Here is a 23,280-nt window from a genome sequence, read left to right as displayed (position 1 = left end):
ATCCAGGAGCAGACCAAGGAAACAAACAAGTAAATTAAGAGGAGGAAGAGGATTTGACACACTTCAGTAGTACTTCATAGTCCACGGCGGGGGAGGGACGGGGACGAGGGTCGAAGAATAGTTTTGTTTGTTTGGGGGAGGAGTGAGGGGCGGTGTGGTGTGGGGGGCGTTGAGGGTGCAGAACGGTGGTGGTGGTGGTGGGGTGGGGGGGTGGGGGGGTTGGGGGGGCGGAGGGGGGCGGAGGGGGTAAAGCGACGGAGAAAAAATTAAAAAGAAAGTTAAAAAGAAAACAAAAACTATTTTTAAAAAGTGTGTGAAGGCCGCGCCCGGTCGCGCGTGTTTCCCCCACGGCCCATCACAAGAGCTCGTACTGCCGCAGGTGCATGCGCTGGATGATGTCCCGGCAGTCGTTGAAGACACGCCGGATGTTCTCCGTGTCCACGGCGCACGTGAAGTGGGGGTAGCAGTAGTGTCTGCCGTCGCCGCTCGCCGTGCTGATCCGCTGTGGGGGGGGGGGAGGGAGGAGGGAGGAAGAGATGAGGGAGATGGGAGACGTGAGACACAGATTGCTCCCGACTCAGAGCATAGGCCTCACTACGGCAACAAAAATAAAATGTACGTTTCAAAAATGATGAAACTTACTATATACAGTATATTCTATATAAGTTTTTTTTTTTTTTTCGTTGTTCAGACCAATTCACAAATGTGTGTGAGACTGGATTTGTGTTACTATGTTCTGGAGACAATGTGGGAAATGATGGGTTTTGTTTCAGACCGATTGGAAAGACGGGTCTGTGTTGCCCACACTGTGGGGCCTCTGGTCACATGTGTGTTCCATGTGATCAGCTTCCCTGGTTTCTCAGTGGATCAGTTATGTTTGTTTCTGCCTGCCTCTTTTCCCCTAAACTTATCTCCACCATTTTGAGTGGTTTTTCCCTGGATTTTCTTAAGCTCCCTGGGCGAACGCTGGCCACTTTGCCGCTTCCCCAGCCCAGCCTGAAGCCTGTGTGAGGGCGGGCCAGCTATCGACGCAGATATGCTTCCGTTTAGGATGTGAATGGTGAATGGCGTCTTGTACTCCTTCGAGGTGATCTGCGTCACAAGCTGGTCCAAAGACGGCTACTGCGATGCTCGCTTGTAATCTTTATCAAGTAGTGTTTGTTCGCAGCAATGACGCGTTGATCCTGTGACGTAACGCCACTTGGCAGGTTCTACATGGCATGCCTCGGGGGGGGGGGCCCGCAAGTACAAATATAAATACAGGAATGTCCACCAGAAGGATATGTAAGAGTGGTTATTTCTTTTGGGTGTGAGTTTCTCAAGAGGTCCTGGTAAATGACCTGTTTTACTTCCAAGATGTCCCCGTTGTAGAGGGAAGTAGGCAACATTAGGATGAAGTGTAAAACTCTAAAGTAAACATGGTGGTGGACTAACCCTAACACACTGATATAAAACATGTTTATTTCGAAAAATGTATTAAAGAAAAGGCTGTTGCCGCGGCTACTGCATAAGAGGACAGATAGCATACCAAGCTTGGCTTAATTGTTGGCACAATGTGTTGACTTTCTCCATTTTGAAAGGTTTGTAAGCAACTGAACTGCTAAATTGTTGGTGCATATTAATGGTCTACATATGAGGCTGTATATCAGAGAGCTAAGTCCAAAGGTCTGAACGCCCGGGTGGATACTTACGAGAAACTCATCGCGGATGAAGAACTTAGCTCTCGTTACTTTCGGGTCTTCACCCGGTTCAGGAGTTGCTAAAGAGAAAAAGAACGTAAAAAGGGACAACTCAGTCACTGACACACCACGATACAAAACAGCACATGTCCTGTGTATGGCCCCGGTGACACAAGATATCTAGATCCAACAACTCCACCTTGAATCTAGATTGTACTTAGATTGCATCATTGGAGGTTTTTAAATGTCCATACTTAAATCAACAGGTGGAGGTGATATCAGATTATATTACGTGCTGTGTGTAATGTTAAAACTTGGACTCAGTACTGACTCTAACAGTCAGTACTGAGTCCAAGTCTTAACATTACAAGACGTAATAAAAAAACGTATCCCAACAATAAACCCTGGGTATCAGGAAAGTTAAAATCACTCTTAAATAAAAAGAAAATGGCCCATATCCATAAGGGCGAAATTTATAAAAGAGACACACAAAGAGAAATTAAAAGACAGATTAAGATAGACAAGAATATTTACAAACAAAAAGTAGAGCAAATCATGGCCCTGGGTAGGCATGGCAGTCAATCAAGGCCATGACCAGCGCCCCTCATAAGGGGAAGGGGTAAAACAACATAGCTCTTAAGGGTGGGGAAGGCCAGGATATGGCAAATAATCGAAATGTTTTTTTCTCTCGTTTTGAAAAAGGGGTCGGAACTAACACTGACCAAAAGCAGCCTGATCTAACAACCAGTCAGTCTATCAACATCCAACAGACAGAAGTGTGTGCGAAGTTCAAGAGAGTTAACACACGCCCCGGCCCAGACAACATCTGTGGCAATGTGTTAAAATTCTGTGCTGAACTGTCCCCAGTTTTCACAGATATTTTCCAGTCCTTTCTGGATCAGTGCACTGTTCCACTTTTATGGAAAACATCAACTTTTAGCCCCATCCCCAAGATTCCTCCACCGACTGAGCACAACCACTACCGTCCTATAGCATTAACTTCATTGGTAATGAAATGCTTCAAAAGGATAGTGAAAAAATATATTTTACTAAGGACCATCATCTACTAGACCCTCTGCAATTTGCTTATCAGTCCAGCAGGGGGTTGATGATGCTATTTCTACTTTGTTCTTGTTTACACACAGCTGGAAGCGCCAAAAACACACGTCAAAATTATATTCTTCGATTTATCGTCTGCATTCAACACCATCCCTCCTAACACCCTGGCTCAGAGGCTGCATGACGACTTTGTACTGGATGGAGGCCTGATCGTCTGGCTCCTTGACTTCCTAAGTCAGAGAGTCCAACAGGTGAAGGTGTTGTCTTTCTGATCGAATCATCAACTAATATCGTCTCCCCCTCCAAGGGTAGGCATCCGTGGCCTGGAGTGCAGCACTCTCCTACGTCCTCATCCACGGATGAGGTGCCCTTGAGCAAGGCACCTAAAACCCCCACCTGCTCCCCGGGCGCTGCGCTGTGGCTGCCCACTGCTCCGGGTGTTCACCGGCTCCCGGATGGGTCAAAAGCAGAGAAGGAATTTCCCCCAAAAAGGGAAAATAAAGGGTAAGGGTGTGTGCTATCTCCCCTACTATTTATACTATACACCAACAATTGCTCCAGCCCTCACCCTGGTAGGCATTTAATTAAGTTTGCTGACGATACAGCATTGGTCAGCCTCCCCCAAGGAGATGAGCAGGACCATGGCCCAGTCCTGCATGAGTTCCTTGACTGGTGTGAAAAATCCCATCTCCTGCTTAACACTTCAAAGACAAAAAAGATGGCTATTGGCCACATTTTTCAAACAAAGCATCACTACAGGTACAATCTACATCCCGGCCCCCCCCTCCTCATTTGGAAACATTGTTTTTAAATTGTCTGGACCCAAACCCCTGGTTACTGCAGTAATTTATCGCCCCCCCAAACCTAATGCAGCTTTCCTATCTGACCTGTCTGACTTCCTGACTCAACTCTGTGCCATCACTCCATCTATTCTGCTACTCGGTGACTTCAACATACATGTCGACTCATCCGACTCTAAAACCTCTACAGAACTTCTGGACATCTTAAATATCTTCGACTTCACCCAACATGTGGATTTTCCAACCCATAAAAAAGGACACACACTGGACCTTGTCTGCACCACCGGCATCACCATCAGCAATCTGTCCAGCTCCGACCTCACCATCTCCGACCACCTGGCTATCACCATGGATATTCTCATCCCCACACCACGAGTCAAGTAAAAACGTTCTATAACTTTCCGGAATCTCAAATCCATCCATCCCTCCTCTCTCTCCCTCTTGGCCGACATCCCTGACTCCGTCCTCATCCAGAACGCCTCCCCTATTGACCTGGTCGCAATCTATAATGACACACTCTCCTCCTGTCTCAATCAGCTCGCTCCAATCAAAACTAAGATTGTCTCTTTCACTCACTCCTCCCCCTGGTACACTGATCATCTCCATCACCTCAAATCCAAGAACTGGTCTCACTATCCACAAAGATGCTTAGAAACAACACCAATAGCTCTACAAAGATGCCCTCAACTGCGCACGCTCCTCCTACTACCCCTCCGTCATACAATCAGGCAGCAACAACCCCAAGACTCTGTTTTCTACCATAGATAAACTTCTTAAACCTATGGATGCCATCTCCAACTCCTTCACTGTCAGTAAATGCATCTCATTCCTCTCACACATTCAGAGAAAAATTGACATTATACACAGCCAACTGACTGCCTCCACCACCACTGTCTCTTCTCCGGGACCTCCAGTACCTGCCATACTCACAGGCATGAAAATCTACTCTACTTGCATCCTGGACCCCATGCCCTCCACTCTAGCCATGGCCTCCCCTCACTCTTGCACCTGATCACCTCAGTTATAAACTCCTCGCTGTTCACTGGTCTAGTCCCCCCCGCCCTCAAACTCGCTGCTGTCACCCCCCTACAAAAAAAACCTGGAATTGATCCTGAAACACTTTCCGACCCATCTCCAATCTCCCCAATCTCCACAACTTCTTCAAACTAAACTGCAATAAATCAGAAATCCTCATCATTGGCCCAAAATCACTCCACCCAGGACTTCTCCCTCAATATTGATGGTTCAATTGTCACCCCCTCCACTCTCGTCCGCAACCTAGCTATCATCCTTGACCCCACCCTCTCATTCCTCCCCCATATAAACCAGATTACAAAATCAGCCTTCTTCCACCTCAGCAACATCACTCATCTCCGTCCTTCCCTATCACTCTCAGCCGCCGAAATTCTGGTCCACGCATTAATTTCATCCCGCCTTGATTACTGTAACTCCATCCTATACGGCTCATCAAAACACATCCTTAGTAAACTGCAATATGTGCAAAACTCTGCAGCTCGTATGCTCACTTCGACCTGCCGCTCAGACCACATCATCCCTGTCCTCAACAACCTCCACTGGTTTCCCATCAATTACCGGATTGACTTCAAAATACTACTCCTCACCTTCAAAGCCCTCAACAACCTGGCCCCTCCCTACCTCTCCGACCTTCTCCACCACCATACCCCTGCCCGTTGTCTCAGGTCTGCTGATGTCCACCTTCTCCACCCCATCAGGACCAATCTCCGGTCCTGGGAAGACAGAGCCTTTGCTGCAGCCGCCCCCTCCCTCTGCAATGCCCTCCCCAACGACATCCGCAATGCAAAAACCCTTTCATCATTCAAAACAGCCTTCAAAACACACCTTTTCACCCTTGAATTTAACCTTTAAACTTTCGATTTTCTTTGTTTGTTTTGTTTTGTTTTTTGATTAGTATGATTTTGCTGCTATTGTGAAGAGCCTTTGAGCATTTGGAAAAGTGCTATATCAATTTGATTTATTATTATTGATTTTAGGAGAGACAAAGCATTTTGTTCAATGATTATCCAAGGGCAGCCCATCCATCCAAAGAAAAGCACAGTGAGTTGCCTCAACTAAGTGCTTTGAGAAGCTGGTCCGTACACACATCATCTCAGTTTGCCTACCGAGTGAACCGTTCCACAGAAGATGCCATGGCAATCCACAGCACCCTGTACCTGGAGGAGAGGAGTAGCTACGTCAGAATGCTCTACGTGGATTTCAGCTCGGCGTTTAACACCATACTTCCGGAGAGACTGGTGTTCAAACTGTCAGACCTGGGACTACCACTCAACACCTGCACTTGGATTAAGGACTTCCTGTCTGACCGCTCCCAGAGAGTGCGGGTAGGCTCCCACACCTCCACAGCCCTCAGACTCAGCACCGGGTCCCCTCAGGGCTGCTTGCTGAGCCCCTTGCTCTACTCCCTCTACACACACGACTTCACCCCCGTCCACCCCAGCAATGACATCATAAAATGTGCGGACGACACCACCGTGTTGGGCCGCATCTTGGGGGGGGGGGGGGGGGGAGGGGCGACGCATACCGGGACGAGGTGGAGCAGCTGAGCTAGCAGTGCAAGGCTAACAACCTACTGCTGAACCAGCTCAAAACCCAGGAGGTCATTGTCGACTTCAGGAGGAAGAAGACTGCGATCCAGCCCCTGCTCATCAACAGTGGCTGCGTAGAGAGGGTCGCAGCCCTCCGCTTCCTGGGGGTGCACATCCAGGAGGACCTGTCCTGGAGGACCAACACTACAGCCATCATCAAGAAGGCACAGCAGCGACTCCATTTTCTGAGAGTCCTCAGAAATTATCACCTTAGAGAGGAGCTGCTTTTGGCCTTCTACCGCATTTCAGTGGAGAGCATCATTCCCTACTGTATCTGCGTGTGGTTCTCCAGCTGCACAGTTGCAGAGAGGAAGGCACTACAGCGGGTTGTTAACTGGGCCCAGAAGATCATCGGCTGCCTTCTCCCCTCTCTGGAGGAACTGTACAACACGCGCTGCCTCAAGAAGGCTACCAAGACCGCCAGAGACCCATCCCACCCGGGTAACGAACACTCAGGCTGCGCTCAGGGAAGCATTTCAGGACTATGGCTGCATGGACAAATAGACTGAAACTGAGCTTCTACCCTAGGGCCATCCAGGCACTGAACGCTGCCAAGACCTGACCTCCTGGACAATCACGTGCACACGCACACACACAGGCACACTCACACAACATGTGGCAGCTACCAGGGAACTGTGAAATACCTCACTGTGACCCAAAGATTGAAATGGCTTTAACTCACTTTAACTGTACTTTAACTCAGTTTTAGTTTTATTTATATTAAGGTGTATTTGTCAATTTTTAAGCCTATAGAAAGGTTTTTAGTTTTTTTAATCATACTGTATATACTGTTTATATTTTATATTTTGTTCCTAGTCCTCTCTTTTTAAGCAACAGGGGGAGCTCTCATTATTTCGGTGTACTTGGGTTACATGACATTTTTACCCATTGTATTTATTTATTCTGATGGCATGTGCAATACTGGCCACTATGCACTTTGCGATCTGTAGCCAGGGGTTTGTGTGTTGATGTCATGTCTGTCTAATTCTAATGTCCTTAAATGTGTCCTTGTACTACGTGGGAAATATGATTTTGGGGTCATGTTGTTGTCGTGGTTAACGGTCATGTGTCTTTTTTCCCCGTGGGGGAATTTTCCCCACAGGGACAATAAATTATCAATCTATCTATCTATCTAGATTCCCTTGCTTTGTATCGGTTGATGACCAATTGGGTCACGTATGAGCAAACTGTGACCTGACAACTGTGACCTGACAACTGTGACTCGGACAATAACCGAGTTCAAGGTAATCTTGATTGAACGTGGTATACACTAGCTCAGAAGGTGGTTTGGAGCATGGTGATCTGCTGTCTGGTCATCTGAAGGTCACAACTGTTTTTAAATCACACCTTGAAGTGGGATTCAAAAAGCTCATGTAAACAGTGCCTGTATGTGGATAGGATTTATCTAGAGAGGGACCCCTTGCACAAACCTTCATTTGGTATGGTGTAGCGAGCGTATTCAGGGAAGTAGTCTTCGATTTTGGATTTCCCAGCTAATACTTTTTCAGCCAGCATGTCCTGCTTGTTCAGGAATAGGATGACCGATATAGTGCGTAACCACCTGCAAGAGAACAGACAAAACGCCCAATGGATGAACCACCCAGTGGCCTGACCTGTTCGGTACAAGCTGAAGACTTGATTTAAAAAAAGAATGAATAAATATATCATCCGTATTTTAGTAATCATAGTGAGTTGCATTATAGTAACAGTAGATGTATTTATTATGTGTCTTTGTATTGAGAGGCTAAGGAGGTCAGGGACACTGAAAACAACAAACTTCAGCAAATCTTAAAAACAAGTCACCAATCCCTTGACAATGAATTGAGAAAAAAACAACAGTAACTCTTTGACTTTAACTTGTTATAACCAGTGCAGACTGACCTGTTGTTCCAAATACTGCGGAAGAGGTCCAGAGCTTCCCGTAGCCGGTTTGTGTCGTTGTCTTCCCTTATTACCATGTTGTAGCTGCTGCTGGCCACCACGAAGATGATCGCAGTCACGTCTGCCATGAAGAGAAGCACCAGGGAATCCATCACAACACAACTTTTAAAGGGGGGATATCATGCTTTTTCGACTTTTCCCTTTGCTTTAGACTGTTATATGATTTTATGATGTTTTACATCTAAACTAGAAAAATCTAAGTCCGAGCCAGGGGGGAGTATCGCGCCCACCGAGAACGCCCTCAAAAAGTGTGTTAAACAGCTCGTCTGCGCTCAAACTTTACTTCTATGATAGTGTGACGTCAGTGTGCAGTGGGCGGTGCTGAAGTGCAGATGTCGCGCCTCCCGGCTACCTGCAATGTTTTAAACTTCTCGGGGTATGAATTTGCCGGCGCACGTGCAAAGTGTTTTACCAATCGCAACAGACTGGGCTACTCGGGAGAGGGGCCTTAATGTGACATGATACAAAAACATTTTGAAAGAAGCTGAAATTGGTTTTGCAGAAATGAACAATGTGACAATAATAATAACAATGTGAGAATAATTACAGGCATGTAACCCTATTCTAGCAGTACCCCGGAATGCAATTATTAACCCTAAAAAAAGCATGATATGGGACATCAGGATCTGAGAAGAACGATACTTTTCAGGGATGGATTCTCAAAAACAAACAACATGGATGTTATTTGTGGATCGGTGTGGGACAGAGCCGTCTGAGGTTCAACCTGCTGTGCACTAGGTTGTAATGTAGTGATAGTGAGCGTGACGTGAGTTATGAGTGTGAATCTGTTGCTATGCATTTTAAAGTGGCAAAAGCTCAAAGATTTCCAAAGATTCTCATTTAAATAAACGTCAGTTAAGTCACTATCGAACACATTTGTGATAGAGCATGTATGGTACGCTAATGAACTGTTATACCTATCCATATCCAGTCCCATATCCTGTGGGTCAGAGTCCTATCCGTATATATGGATTGGACTCTGACCCATATGTATTGTATCTCCTTATTCTTGGAAAAGGGTTATTATGGTGTGATGTAAAGAAAAAAGGTACTTTTAAGGTCAGGAAACGAAAAGTGCCCTTCAGCATTTCAAGTCAACCACCTGGGCGTCTTTATTCGTAGGTCCAACCTATCAGCTGATTCAGACTTTTACTTTGTGCAGACATTTTGGGGGCGAACCGCACCGACCCAGTGGAGTGAGGGACTTACCGTTAAAGCACTGGATCCATTTCCTCCTCTCATCTCTCTGGCCCCCAACATCGAACATGCTGTGGAGAAGAAACAGCGTTTAGTTAGGTCACACACGTCAAGAGATGGGCCGACCGCTCCCTCTTGTGGCCAAACAGTGTGCACGCACTTCCGGCACAAAAGAACAACAAACGCACGACAAACGCATCAAATGCATATATAAGTATATAATATACATACACATATATATACTGTACATACACATACACACATACATACATGTATATACATATAACTATATTAATTAAATTATATATACATACATTGCTCAGTTAGTGGTTACATAAAATCATTTTTTTTTTGCAATCTGGGCCCTAAAGAGCAAATATTCACAAACAAAAAAATATATTATCTGACATCAGCGCTTAAGTTCCTGCACAATTATGCTTTCTTGGAAATCATCAAAGCCTACTGGTGAACCAAAACCCCTTAAAAGCTCAGATTGACTCGTGGCAAGGGAAGTTGGGGCAGAACATATTTATCCATCACCCAGGACATGATATAATCAATACAAAGAGCCATTTCAAACGGCAGAACAAGTCTGTTGTGTCTAGCTGCCCTGGAAATGGGTCATCGCGGCCTGAGAGATTAGACAACGCTCCCTCAAATCTTTACTGCTTGCTTTTGTAACAGTAGCCAGTGGCCAATCACGGCTTGTGCCTGCACTTTGAAGTCACATGACTCGCCGGGGAGAACACGCCTCGCATTCGTGGTACTTGGCTGGGACTCTAGTGGGGAGGGGGTGGAGGGGGTGGGGGGGTTATCTCGCCGGCATATGACCTGTTCCTCTTCCAACATGTCGTACAGGGGAACTAAGACGCACTCTGGACCACAAGGCTCAGAGATGCCATCATGGCCGCTCTGGTGGTCGTGCTGAAGCCTGGCCTGAGAGCCGGACTCGGCCTGTAGGCCTCATGTGGTGGTGAGTAGCAGACACTATGGATAACGCTGCAGATAATAACAACCAAGCATCTGGGAGCTCTACAATTAGGCCCTACTTTGAATGTTACGATTAATCGTTATTATTAGGATTATGCGATTTTTCTTATTTATCATTTTTGTTTAGATCTTGCCACAGCCTCACATGGCTGGAATCTCTTGCCGCATGTTGCCCTGTAGATTAGACTAGACTACTAATGACAATATTATATTTAATATTATTCATCATCAGTTGTTGACACAACAGTTGTTAATATGAGTCGTCACCTGTATTTATTCGAGGAAGGAATGAGAAACTTACAAGCTCAATTGATATGTCCACAGAAAAGTCATTTAAAAACTTTTTTTTGATGTATATTGACTTTAATTACATATTGATCATTCAAGATCTTATCTTAGTTGTTTTAATGTGTCTGGTGAAGACACATTGCAAAGAAACAATGTCTGAATCTTGCTATTAAGGTCAAAGTTATCATGTAGCCCAACTAGGCTAGAATCGTGGCACTCTAATAAATATTCAGGAATTCAAATTTATATAGTTTACTGGCCATAAGACAGTTATTTATGAACTTCAGAAATTAAGCATCCTTAAATCCATACCAAAACCTAACCATTGTAGCAAAATAGTAGCAAAATTTGTAGCAAAATATCCTCCAAGTTAATACCTAAACTAACATTTATAACCCGATTTCACAATACAAAATTATATGAATTTGGACTTACAATGTCGAATATCATAGCTGCTCAGCTATAACATGGAATATATTTTGACATAATTTATATGATATATATAACCCAATACATTTTAGGCATCACCCCTTATTGGCTGGTAAAGAGTCTTATCATAAAAATGTCACATTGGTATATAGAAAAAGAAAACCCAACGTGCAGGAAGAACATCTGTGCCAAAGTGACATCACTTCCTGTTTAGCACCGGTGCCACCTGCAGATACTTACTGAAAATTGACTTTGTCTACTTGGAACCTCGTCTCAAAAATCCCTGAAGTTAACACTCGGCAGCGTAGCAGGTCCTGCAGAAACACAAGAGGACAGAGCAAAACAACACAATTACACAGTTGGAACACAAAACAAAAGCCTTCACAGAGGGGGGACCAACAACAAGATAAAAACAAATAACACAGATAATTCTGCAGAGGTGGTTACTGACCTGGTCCGTCGGTGTGTATTCACTCTGTCTTACGGAGTCAATTCTGTCCAGGAAACTGTGGAGCAAAAGACAGAACTAATGTCATGGTCTGATATGGGGTTCAAGGGATAAACAGGGCATAACCATTGATCTTTCCTCTTCTATGAGAACGGGAGCCCTTGCTCGTCGACAGAACTCCAGCAGTAGAGGGTGTCAAAATGCTGGCGGCAAACAGAAAGCAGGAACATGATAACAAAATGGCCCAAAAGAATCCCAACATATCAATGGTTCCCCGTTGATGGAATGTAAATATGTACGTCAAATTCCCAGCCGCTGTTCAATCACAAGCGACAGCTGTGGGCGGCCCTGAATAAAAGAATATCTACGACGGCTAGCCTAACTAGCTTGTCAGCAAGCAACCAAGTACCCCCGACCCGACTTCCTCCCCTATCCACCCCTCTCCTTCCCCAGCTAGGCACCCACCAATTTATTTTTCTCTCCCCCCACCCAGACAGGGTTGCTAGTACAGCCTATGACCAGCAGAGGGCATGGCTGTTCAGCCCGGGCTATTTTGGTCTCTCCAGCAGGAGCGATTACATAAGGCCGTTATTGAGGAGGTTAGACAGCTTGCCATGGCCCTCTCCCTCCACTACGAGGAGAAGAAGAGCGTGCATGTGCAGGCACTAGCATTAGCCGTAGCATTAGCCATTGCATAGTGGTAGCGGTAGCAGCTGGGCCTCTGTGCAGCACGGCGAACAGGAAGGCGGGCTTCCTCACAGAGACGGGGGGGAGAATACACCGTCACAACTAGACTAGGCCGCTGTCCTGTCTGGTGCGGGCTGAACACTAATGGTCGACTGAATGGCCTTTGCAGGAGCCCCCTTCTCTTTACCAGAATCCATCCCCCATCATATGTGAAATTATAGATTATATATATATAACATATGATGTATTTTTATATATATATATCAAAATAGTAATAGCTAATCAACAAGGTTAATAAGTATAAACAAATATTCACTTGAATTGATTTTATAATTACTCATAGACATGAGTAATTATATTATTGTTTCCCTGCCCTACATAATAACTGGCGACTCTCATCGACATTTCTGGGGTCATTTCATTGCAAACAAGCAATACTATAGCAAATAAACCTGGATGTGTTTGCTATTGTCAGATGCCAAATGTCATCAAATCAAAATGCCTCAAATGTGCAACGTTTAAGTCCAAAAAAACAAAACAAAAAAAAACGGTCAAACTCATCCGAATAAACGATGATAAGATGTTTGTGTGAGACAACATGGAGGGCAGCGGGAGCTAACCCAGAGCCTGGAGAAGACTAAAGGGAAGCAGGGCTCAGCACATGACGAGAGACACAGCACTCATGTGGTGGGACGGTAACGGCTTCAGCCCAGAGGAGGCCTGTACGTGCACCACTGCAGAGAGTGTCCGTTTGTCTCCCCCGGTGAAGTTACAATCTGTGTCTGAGTTTTAGGACAATTACATTTAAATAGATACTGTCCTTACGATGATGCTTTCAACTTCTCTGTGGTCTCAAATTCTACTATGAGATTTATTGGGAGGAAAATGCATTCACATTCCCAAAATATATCTGCTTTACATTTTACTAATATCCCCAGAAATGCAAAGATTTACCACACAACAGTTATGTTGTAAAGTTATTTTGTGTGTGTGTGTTTGTGTATGTGTGCTCGTGCATGCATGTGCACATGCTTTTGTGTGTGTGTGTGTGTGTGTGTGTGTGTGTGTGTGTGTGTGTGTGAGAGAGAGAAAAACAGCTACGCCTCATACTTTCTCACATTTCTCTTCAAACAACTGTATTCATACGCAACAAAAAGCAAACCTTTGCAACATTTATTCCAGAAAACGCAAAAATATTGGATTTGTGAACTGTATCAAAAGAGCTCATCAATGCATAGCGCAGATCCCTTTCTAGCTATTAGACATTATAAAATAGATAATATGATGTATGATTGTGATAGTAATCGTTCAATATTTACACTTTGAATTGAAAAAGCTCTGCAAAACTCTTAACATGCATAGCTTACCAACGTTTATCCTTCTAAACACGCTAAAAGTTTAAACATAAAAAATGAACAAACAAGTCAAACAAATCCCACAACTAAGTTTGAACCCATTCACACAACAAATGCAAACAGTGCACACACACATACACACACACACACACACACACACACACACAAAACTGAAACAAAACATTGCAAAAATAGCTCCAGTTTATTCCCCATCACTGCAACAATGTGGGAGTATTTATAGTCCGCCATCTTGGTGAGGGAAAAAAATCCTAGGTTATAATTACTGAGCGCTTTGTGACTGCCATGTGACATAAGTGCTATTGGTAGAGCACTGAAGATCCAAATATAGCCTGGCCTCTCATTCACAGCCACCACTACATCCAGGACATACAAAAAAAAGACTGATCATCGAATGCCTTATTAAAAGCTTGGGCCGGGCGGTTTTTAGGGACGTACTGGTCTAGTGTGAAGAAGAACAAGTCCCATTCTGGTCTGAGTTTCCCACAAAATCATTTGCACTGGTTGGCATTGTAGAGCAGACTGCCACACAGCCACTTCTGAGAGAGCGGGTCCTTTTTGAATGCAACAGGATGGTTGTAATGGAAAATCTATATGTTTTAGGCTTTTCCCTATTTTCACATTTGCTTTCTCATGCTGTATTATCTTAGCCCCACTGTATGCTTTCCCATATGGCCTGGACTGAACTGAAGAAAAGGTGGGGTGGCATATTGGCGTATTGGCAACAATGCAGGGGCCTCTGGCCTTTAGGTTAACATCTCCCTCCTTTGATGTGAGGATAATTGCATTGCAGGGAGGGGGTGAAACTGTTAGTACGTTTACATGCAGAGTCATAATCAGGTAACTAAACAAATAAGACCTCAACAGGACTTGTAAAATGCATGTAAACACCTTTATCCAATCTACTTCGCACAAAAATCGGCACGTGAACGGACAAGCTAAATCGGATAAGAACACCTAGATAAGTCGTTAGTCTCTACCTGCATGTAAACAGCATGTTTCGGAGTTTGCGTTCTGCGCATGCTCGAGATCTTTTCCATGGGCCGTGAGCCGGAAGTAGAAAGAAACGGTATACGTGTTGAATTAAAAGTACATGTTTTTCTAAATGTTGCTCATCAACGAGGTTGTAAAGTAGTAACTATGATCTTTATTCATTCATTGTGCCGCGGCTGAACTGATGGGGATATTCAACGGGGATATTCTCTGATAATATGAAACGCGACATGGAGGAGAAAGCGATGTTTTCAGTAGACAGCTGTCAGTCCACTTTGGGTCCATATCATTTCTCCGACGCTAAATTGTTCCGACCTCTCTGTCGTATGCGGAGTCCAGCCGGACATGGACCCGAAGTGAACAGCTTTCTACTGAAAACATCTTTCTCGAATGCTGCCTGAGTTTGTTGTTGCTGGTGATGTAAAGAGGTCAGCCGGTGGCTCTATTACCACTGAAATGGTTACAGCACCACCTATTGTACCGGGCATGACATGCTTCGGCAAATTAATCGGTTTACTCACCGCCATGTAAACGTGTTAGCAGTGTTCAGGGGTCACACTGCTAGAGAGGAGACTAGTGTATGCATACATTAAACAGGTTATTTCCAACCAGTATTGTGTGCTTTTTTGCATTTATCACTCTCATCTGTCCTTGATGGAATAGTCAAGACAATTTGGGAAATTCTACAAAATCATTACTCCAAGACTGGGGAACACGAGCAAGGCTGAGGACCGGGTCACAGAGCTATACCTATATACCCACCGGACGACTGTGGTCAGCTTACTGGGGCGAGACTAGAATAGATTCAGGGGTTCCTCAGTATGGTTTCCTGAGGGAAAAAGACTCCGGCCAGGTGAGGGACAGAGAAATAGCGAGTGCAGCGCTCTCTCAATGTCACCCAAGTTATAGAGGCAGACCTGGACTGCACCGGAGTGTGAATGCTCCCCCACCTCCATCGTATGACAACGCCCAGGCCGCAGCTCCGTCCATCAACCTCTACCCTGACTTGGAAAGCAAGGAGGAAGACAAACAAACCCTTGGCCGAAACAGGGGGTTACCAATCGCAGGCAGGAACCAACCCCATACCAAGATGCCAAAAGTGGATCAGGATTGGTAAAGAGACATTGAAACGGTTGGTGTGCCACTAGACTCGCCGCATAGCGGGGCACACCAGCCATGCAGATCGAAGCAACGACCAAGAGGCTTTCCCTCGCCCAACTAGAGTCCCTGGAGAATCCCAAGCCTGTCCGTCCCTTCAGGGACCAAGGAGGCGACAGGTCAAGAGGGAAAGCCATGTTCCTTGGAGGGCTTCACAAGGCGGGGACAGGCCTGATTACATTGTGGCGCCATGGATCGTTGAGAGATTGTACCCCGAAAGAGAAGAAAGGCAATGTAACGAGTGGGTTAACCAGCCCATGATGTAATGGTGCATCCCCCAAGAGGCAGAGGTGGAGAGAGGTGGCCAGGTCTAAGGGTATGTGTGCAGTATGACACAAAAACCTCCACAAACATCCGGAATTGTAGGCTTTGCTTCAAAACGTACACAAGCACCACATCCAAAGGATTGGTTCTTCTCTCTAGCCTCACGCGATCTGATCAGCTCCCAAAGGCTGACATAATTGTAAATGGTAAAGGTACAACATTCCTAGTCGATTCAGGGGCAACAAATATAGTGTTGTCCACCAAGGAATGGAGAAATCAAACAAAATCGAGTGGTTGTTATTGTACACCCCTTTTTGGAAAGGAGTGTACATAAACCACTCAAACATTATTTTCTTCTTTCGAAACCAATGTGTCTGACAAACCTGTTGGGTAGAGATTTGATGTGTCGCCGAGGGCTGAGTGTCATTTGCACCGACATTGGCCTCACGGTTACTTCCGATGCAAACCCCACCATGCAAGCACAGTCGTGTGCGTTACGCTCACCAGGATACTTTCATTCATGGGACTTGCTGCCAGAGGGACCAGGGTCAATAGCTGACATACTGATAACAGACGCACACCACTGCATGCAGAGTCAGCCAGAAGTGTAACACACGGCCACTGATGATTTGCACCATACTGCCATAGAGAATCTTATGATGGAATGTGAGCAAGGTTTGAGGAAGTACAAAGAAGGATGTATAACATCCATGTTGAATACTGAAATGTTGCTGTAGAATGAGACTGAATTCTGCCTACTGTTTACAGTGACCTGTTCTGGTGAAGTTTTGTTCTGTGAGGTTTTACGATGTGTTCCAGGCTCAACACCACATGCGTCATGCAGAACCCAGACATGACATGGGCCGAATTAGACTCACAGGCTGTAAGGGGGGGGGGGGGGGCTAGGCAAGGGACAATATTTGTCCCCCGCAACGGGGCTGAGACACAGAGCGTGGGGTGGGGCCTTCAAAACCCGACGCTCGGTACACGAGCAAAATGCGTGGTAATAGGGAGTCGTCAGAGCCTTTACTCCCACGGACGACCGTGGATGACCCGCGTTTGGCTGAGGTCCCTCCCAACCTGTGGGCTAAAAATAATTATCATGAGGGCCACACACAAAATGTGGAGCCCTTGGTGGTGACTCCAAAATCAACTCACAGGCCCAGACAACCCCAGTACAGCGCAGTAAGTGGTACTGGGGTATATACGTGGATTACGATGCCACAAGGGTATTTTAAATAACTAGACAGTGCTGCACGACAATATGGCTCATTTAGTTCTCCAAGGAGGAAGTGCAGACCACGGCCACTCCGAGCCATCACCATCGACCATGGCCTGAACCCGACTCTGTGACGTGGACACCAGCAGCAGACACAACTTAAAAAGCCCTTCATGGCCTCCCCTACTTTAGGTTCACCTGAACACACACACCCCTTCACACAGAGGGTCGTGGAAATCAGCTGGTGCAGAATATCATGCTGAATTAGTGTCCTTGCCTGCCTTTATGTTTATTTTTCTATATTTGCAATTAGGACACATGGTCAGGACAACGTGTCAAAGGGGGGGATGGTAGCCCTTCGATAAACTGGCCAAAACAACTGCTGATACAGGTATGTTGTGGATAAAGGAATTGTAGGCTAGGCGAGAGACGCGGCCAGAAGTGACATCAATCAGAATGAATGCCAGACCAGCACCATGCTACACCTTCCAGAGGATCTGATGCAGGATTCAAGGATCCGTTTGTCTCCTGGTTGTTTTGAGTGGTATCATTGTTATTCCATTGTTGTTGATATGCAAACCAGTGACTAGGGCTGAACCAAAAGTGCTGGACGAATTTCTCGGCCTGTTTAAGTTTACGTCAACCACACCAGATGATTGGAGGAGTAGAAAAATCGCATATTCCCCCACCCCAATGGGTTGAATAGATTATCTGCCTCATCCTGAGTAGTACCTTGTAATATTAGAACCTGTACGGTAACTGGGAAGATTAGATAGACTCCACCATGTCTTACTGGTGCCACTGCAACAATGAAAATGGGAAGCAGCCTACCGGCCCTGATCACTGAGGATTGGTAGATCATTGCCCACTCCAAGAGACACCATTGCCTACAGATCACACTGATAAAGATCAGTGAACTGAACAAAGGTGGGGTAGTAACTGCTAGTCGCAACATACCGGTCGTCACTGCTGATCCTAATAAATAAGAGTTTGCACGTATTGGCAACAATGCGAAGGCCTCTGGCTTTTAGGGTAACATCTCCCTCCTTCAATGTAAGGACAATTGCATTGTGGGGAGGGGGTCAAACAGTGTTAAAAGGCTCTGTGAAAATGTGTTCAGGGCTCACTCTGCTGGAGAGGAGACTAGTGTATGTATAGATTAAATAGGTTATTTTCTATTTTGTATTTAGCACATCTGTCCTACCAATACCTCATGAAGGAATTGCCACGACATGGTCCAGTTGAGTTATGAGCCACTGTCTACCTTCTTTTCCTGGTCATCGTTTCCTACTTCACCTTGGAGACATTTCCCCCCCAAATAAACCACAACAAATTTCAGTTTCTGTGTAAATCCACAAGAAAGACTGTATATTTGTGAAACACATGTTTCTTTGCGGAGGCCTTTCGTGTTTGTGTTTCTTTTTTCTCTTCTCTTTAACTCCTCACACTTTTTCTATCCTGAATTATTTTAGATTTACGTTTTGGGTTTTCAGACTGAATTAAAAATTGAATGTTTGTTCTATGTGTCATACATGTGCATGCTTGTGAGGATCTTTGGACGCTGTGCATATGAAGCAAGCCCTATACGCGTCTGACCTGATGGGTCAATTAGGTGAACTGTCAGGGGAAACAAACACAACCACAGGCGCACACACCCACACACAAGCACAAACACACACAAGCACAAACACATGCACACCCACACGCACAAACACACGCACACCCACACGCACACAAACACACACACACACACACACACACACACACACACACACACACACACACACACACACACACACACACACACACACACAGTGAGGGGAAGTGGAGGTTAGCTGGGCCTGGGGGCCTAGAGGGGCCTCTCTTGAGCTGGGAGCCCACGTGGTGCAGGTCACATGTGGCAGAGCCCATCCAACACACACCATGACAAGGTGGAAGAGGAGGAGAGGAGGGGGAGGGAGGGAGAGAGAGAGGGGGAGAGACAGCAACAGGGAAAGAGATGGGAGGAGAGAAAGAGAGATGGAAAGTAGAATGTGGTGGTGGTGGTGATGGGGCTAGCAAGGACAGTATGGGCCTTTAGTTTGGGGGGCAAGCCCTGGGAACCCCTCCTTCAGATGCAGAGGCCTTTGCCAAACTTTGCCAGCATCACAAAAAAACACAGCTTTTCAGGTTGGATTCAGTGAGCACCTCAAAACAAACAAACACAAACAAAACAAACACAACCACAGAGACAGACAACAGACAAAGAACAACACACGGGACCGAGCAGCAGGCCTCAGGGGCTTCATAAAGACCCCACAAGTCTACAGTGGGTGCTGTCTGGTGGCAACACCATCTGGTGATTTCCAATGGTGACACACGGGTAGCCACACACCACACACGGCGCAGGCGCGCACACCCCTAAGAGTTCAACCGCGGCGGTGTGAAGATGTAAGGAACTTATGCGAGGGGGCCAGAAGCAGGAGAAGCACCAGCCACTGGCAGACAGGCCACCTTCACACCAATGACAGTGTTCCCAGCCTCATCTGCTCATTTGATAATTGGGTTGACTTTTTACAAATAGTGGGCCATCTTTAATTAGCAGCGGGGGGAGTCCGATCAATAGTTTCCATATTTTCAAACCGCCCGGGCCAGGCATAATAGCCTGGGCAGCACGCTCACCATACCGTCCCCATTGACTGGCACCGGGGCGTTTGAAACAGTGGTTGTTTAATGCCAGTGCAATTTGTCCAGCGGCCACATGCAGAACTGTACTGAAACATACTGTGCTTGGACGTTCCGAGGAAGGGCACTTGGAAGCACGTAGCGCAAGTATCCAACTAGCGCGCAAATGCTTATGTCACGCCTTACTGTTCGCTGACAGAAAGTGCGTCCGGCTGGGTCCCAGTACCCCTGGCTCATGGTTAACCCCACCCTAAATCTCTTCATGGCTTCTCTTCATACTTTATAGTCCATCCCAAATTTTTCCCCAAATCCATTGAGTGGACATGAGTATTTTTCCAGATTTACAACCTTGATCATTCCATTCTACTCACCTGCAGAGATGGAAAAGCCTAAAAGACATCTCATCCCTTTCCCACCAATATTTAAGTCTTCATTCGTAAATTGAAGTCTTCTACAATCCATGACATCCCCAGGTCTGGCCATTTTTCTAATCTCACTGGGGGCGGGACAAACGACAAACCAACCAATCCACATTGTCCGACAGATCAAACAACTGAGGTCGACCTCTTTCATACATTTCCACGAAGACAAAACTCTCCCCACAACTGGGCAGTGAGATGGGCAATGATGTGCCATCGCAGCATCAATGACGATTCAATGTGATGGATGATAATAACAACGACTGTCCACGCCACCCGCCACCCACAGTACAGTCGAGTCCAACGGGTGGAGGACGATAAACACCAGGAACAACAGAAACAAGTCACAGAGTCAACGTGTCACCTGGTGGAAATTAGGGATGTCACGAGAACCAATACTTCGGTACCAAGTCGATACCAAAATTCTAAAAACGTGACGGTACTCGTTTTTCTTAGTACCGTAGGTACCGAGGATGCAATTCCTCCGGACGTCACGTGGGCAGCATATACACCTACACGGGAACATGGAAGACGGCAACTGCAGCTGCAGTGAGTGCGACGGCTCCGCCTCGACACGTCGATAAAAAGAATAGCAAGAGTCGTGTCTGGAAGTACTTTGCGTTTGGAACGCTGCGCCGCTGGGCTGTTTCAGACGGGACCCGTTTCAATGTTGCGCTTCTAAACACGCATGGTACGACTGCGTTCGGCATCACTTACTTGATTGTTGTTTTGATTGAAGACTGGCAGGTTGTAGTGGGTGCGGCGGTGAATGTGTGTGTGCGTGTGCGTGCGCGCGCGCGTGTGTTGCGAGCGTATGCAATTTCAAAGTAACAAACCAACTCAAAGCCGATGCATGCATCCGAAACTATTAGTTCAAAACCAAATACACAAATCAAAAACAGCGTTGCTTATTCGCTTCAAATACTTTTTATTTTCAAAACTTGGTAATCAATACGGCGCGGTACCGAGCGGTTGAAAACAATGTTGGCGTCTCCTGTGGCTGCCTTGCTCACCTGCGTTATATTACTTTACGTTATGTTTTAAACCCCGCCATGCACGCAAGTGTAAACGCGAGCAGCATAGCTGCATGACTGCCTGCTTTCAGCGCGTATTTAAAAAAAAAAATTATTACTTGAACGCTACATGCCACTGTTCTTTTTTTGTAATGTTAATAGTGGTTTATTTTTATTCATTACTTGAAGGCTACATGCCAGTGCCACTGTTTTTTGTAATATTTAAATGTTTTGAATAAATGAGTGTATGTTGAAGTACATGGGATTTATTGTTTTGTTTTTGACCGTGGTATCGAATTGGGTATCGAGAATCGTGGAATTTCGCTGGTATTGGTATCGACTACTAAATTTCTGGTATCGTGACATCCCTAGTGGAAATATCTGAGCCCAAGGTTCAGCTCCCCAGGCCCAGACACAGAACAATGTGCAGACAAGGAGATGGACCTGGAGAACCAAACGCATCCATCAGGCGGCCCAGTGGGCACTTCCTAAAGAGAGAGAGAGAGAGAGAGAGAGAGAGAGAGAGAGAGAGAGAGAGAGAGAGAGAGAGATAGAGAGAGACAAAGACAAAGAGGGAGAGAGATGGAGACAGAGACAGAGAGACATAGACATGGAGAGGGAGAGGGAGAAAGACAAAGAGGGAGAGAGATAGAGACATGGAGAGAGAGTCAGAGAGCAAGAGAGAGAGAGAGAGAGAGAGAGTGGAGACACTCCTGAAAGTCAAACCGAATCCAGTGTAAACAAAAAAGGGGTCTGCTTCATTTCAAGTCCCGCCAATTCCCTCCCTCTGGGGCTGCATCAAGTCACGGTTCTGAAGGGTGTTGTATAAAAAGGTTCAAATATATCGTGATGCCCCCCCATCGACTCTGTTCAGTGTCCATGCGTACTGCTACACGACATGGGCCTAAAATAGACCCCAGGCCCTGGGTCCCAGATTCAACTTGGGGGATTTGGTTGAGGTTGGAACATGGGGGGTAGGGGACTATAAAACAAAACACACGCTCCCCGTCACAATTCTCTGAATGAAAAGTGATTTGAATGGAGGGTGGATACATTTAAACACATCGGCCAAGTCTCCAATCAAAGCACCTTCTGTCAGCCCCGGCTCCGCTTGTGCAGGGCTAAAAATAGCAAAACACGAGTATCAATGGACAAAATCAAAACCCCATCAAATAAGGGGGTATTTTATTTGTGTTGTTATTTTTGGTCCACTGCACATGGCTGCAGCCCTGACGGCAAGCAGAGACCAGCTCCGGACTGAGAGCAAACTACCACTTCCGGTTCAGTCTTCCCTATTTTCCATAATCAAAAGTCAATAGCCAATATCCAGCGAGAGGCAGAGGGAGGCCCAGCTAGCCATAGCACATTGCATAACCACGGACTGAGCAGCACGCCCGGACATGAAACGGAAAGATGGAGACCAGAAATGCATTTCTATCCATCCGCATACACGGGGGGGGGGGGGAGAGACATTCCTCTTTTATTTATTTCCCTGCGATTCATGTTAATGGACACCATAAGATGGATGCATCGCACGTTCAGCTTATCAAAGCAGCCTGCGATGAGAGGGGAAATACAAACGGGTTGATCAGGCCTGCTGGTGCTGAAGTAGCCTGTGTGCGCGTGCGTGCGTGTGCATGTGTGTGTAGTTCACAGACTGGCCTCCGGGTGGCATCCCTTCGCTCCCACTACAGACAGCCTCGCTGTTCCACACTGACCCTGCCTGCTTTTAGCAGCTGGGTTCCCATAGCAACCCCAGCTGGTCGATACCACTCCTCTATCTCTCTCTCTCCCTCTCTCTCTCTCCCTCTCTCTCTCTCTCTCCCTCTCGCTCTCTCTCTCTCTCTCTCTCTCGCTCTGGCTTGCTTTCGCTCTCATTCTCCCGTCTGCCCCCCCCCCCCTCCTTCTCGTCTTCTCTGAAGGTAGGCCATACTTGTAGCCCGCCATCACAAGACTCATATACAGAAAGCTTGAGCATCCTGTGTGCATGTGCGTGTGTGTATGTGCATGTGCGCCATAGCCACAGTCTGACTAC

At 46.1% G+C, this 23,280-nt stretch overlaps 1 protein-coding gene across 2 annotated transcripts in view; it reads right to left on the bottom strand.

The window, feature by feature from the left end:
• The window catches only part of gnal2 (guanine nucleotide binding protein (G protein), alpha activating activity polypeptide, olfactory type 2), a 48,110-nt gene continuing 24,830 nt past the window's right edge, over nt 1-23,280 (bottom strand). For both annotated transcript variants that reach the window (XM_084481174.1, XM_084481175.1), the window contains exons 6-12: nt 11,459-11,513; nt 11,248-11,321; nt 9,313-9,371; nt 8,044-8,164; nt 7,593-7,723; nt 1,692-1,759; nt 1-502 (exon numbers count right to left, since the gene is read on the bottom strand). In XM_084481174.1, the coding sequence (XP_084337300.1) occupies nt 356-502; nt 1,692-1,759; nt 7,593-7,723; nt 8,044-8,164; nt 9,313-9,371; nt 11,248-11,321; nt 11,459-11,513 (655 nt within the window). In that variant the 3' untranslated portion in view covers nt 1-355. The remainder of the gene's footprint in view (nt 503-1,691; nt 1,760-7,592; nt 7,724-8,043; nt 8,165-9,312; nt 9,372-11,247; nt 11,322-11,458; nt 11,514-23,280) is intronic.

Source organism: Micromesistius poutassou (genome assembly GCF_964030765.1).
Source record: "Micromesistius poutassou genome assembly, chromosome: 16".
NCBI classification, from domain to species: Eukaryota; Metazoa; Chordata; class Actinopteri; order Gadiformes; family Gadidae; genus Micromesistius; species Micromesistius poutassou.
Note: the sequence above shows the minus strand (reverse complement) of the source record. Positions and strands in the feature narration are given on the sequence as shown.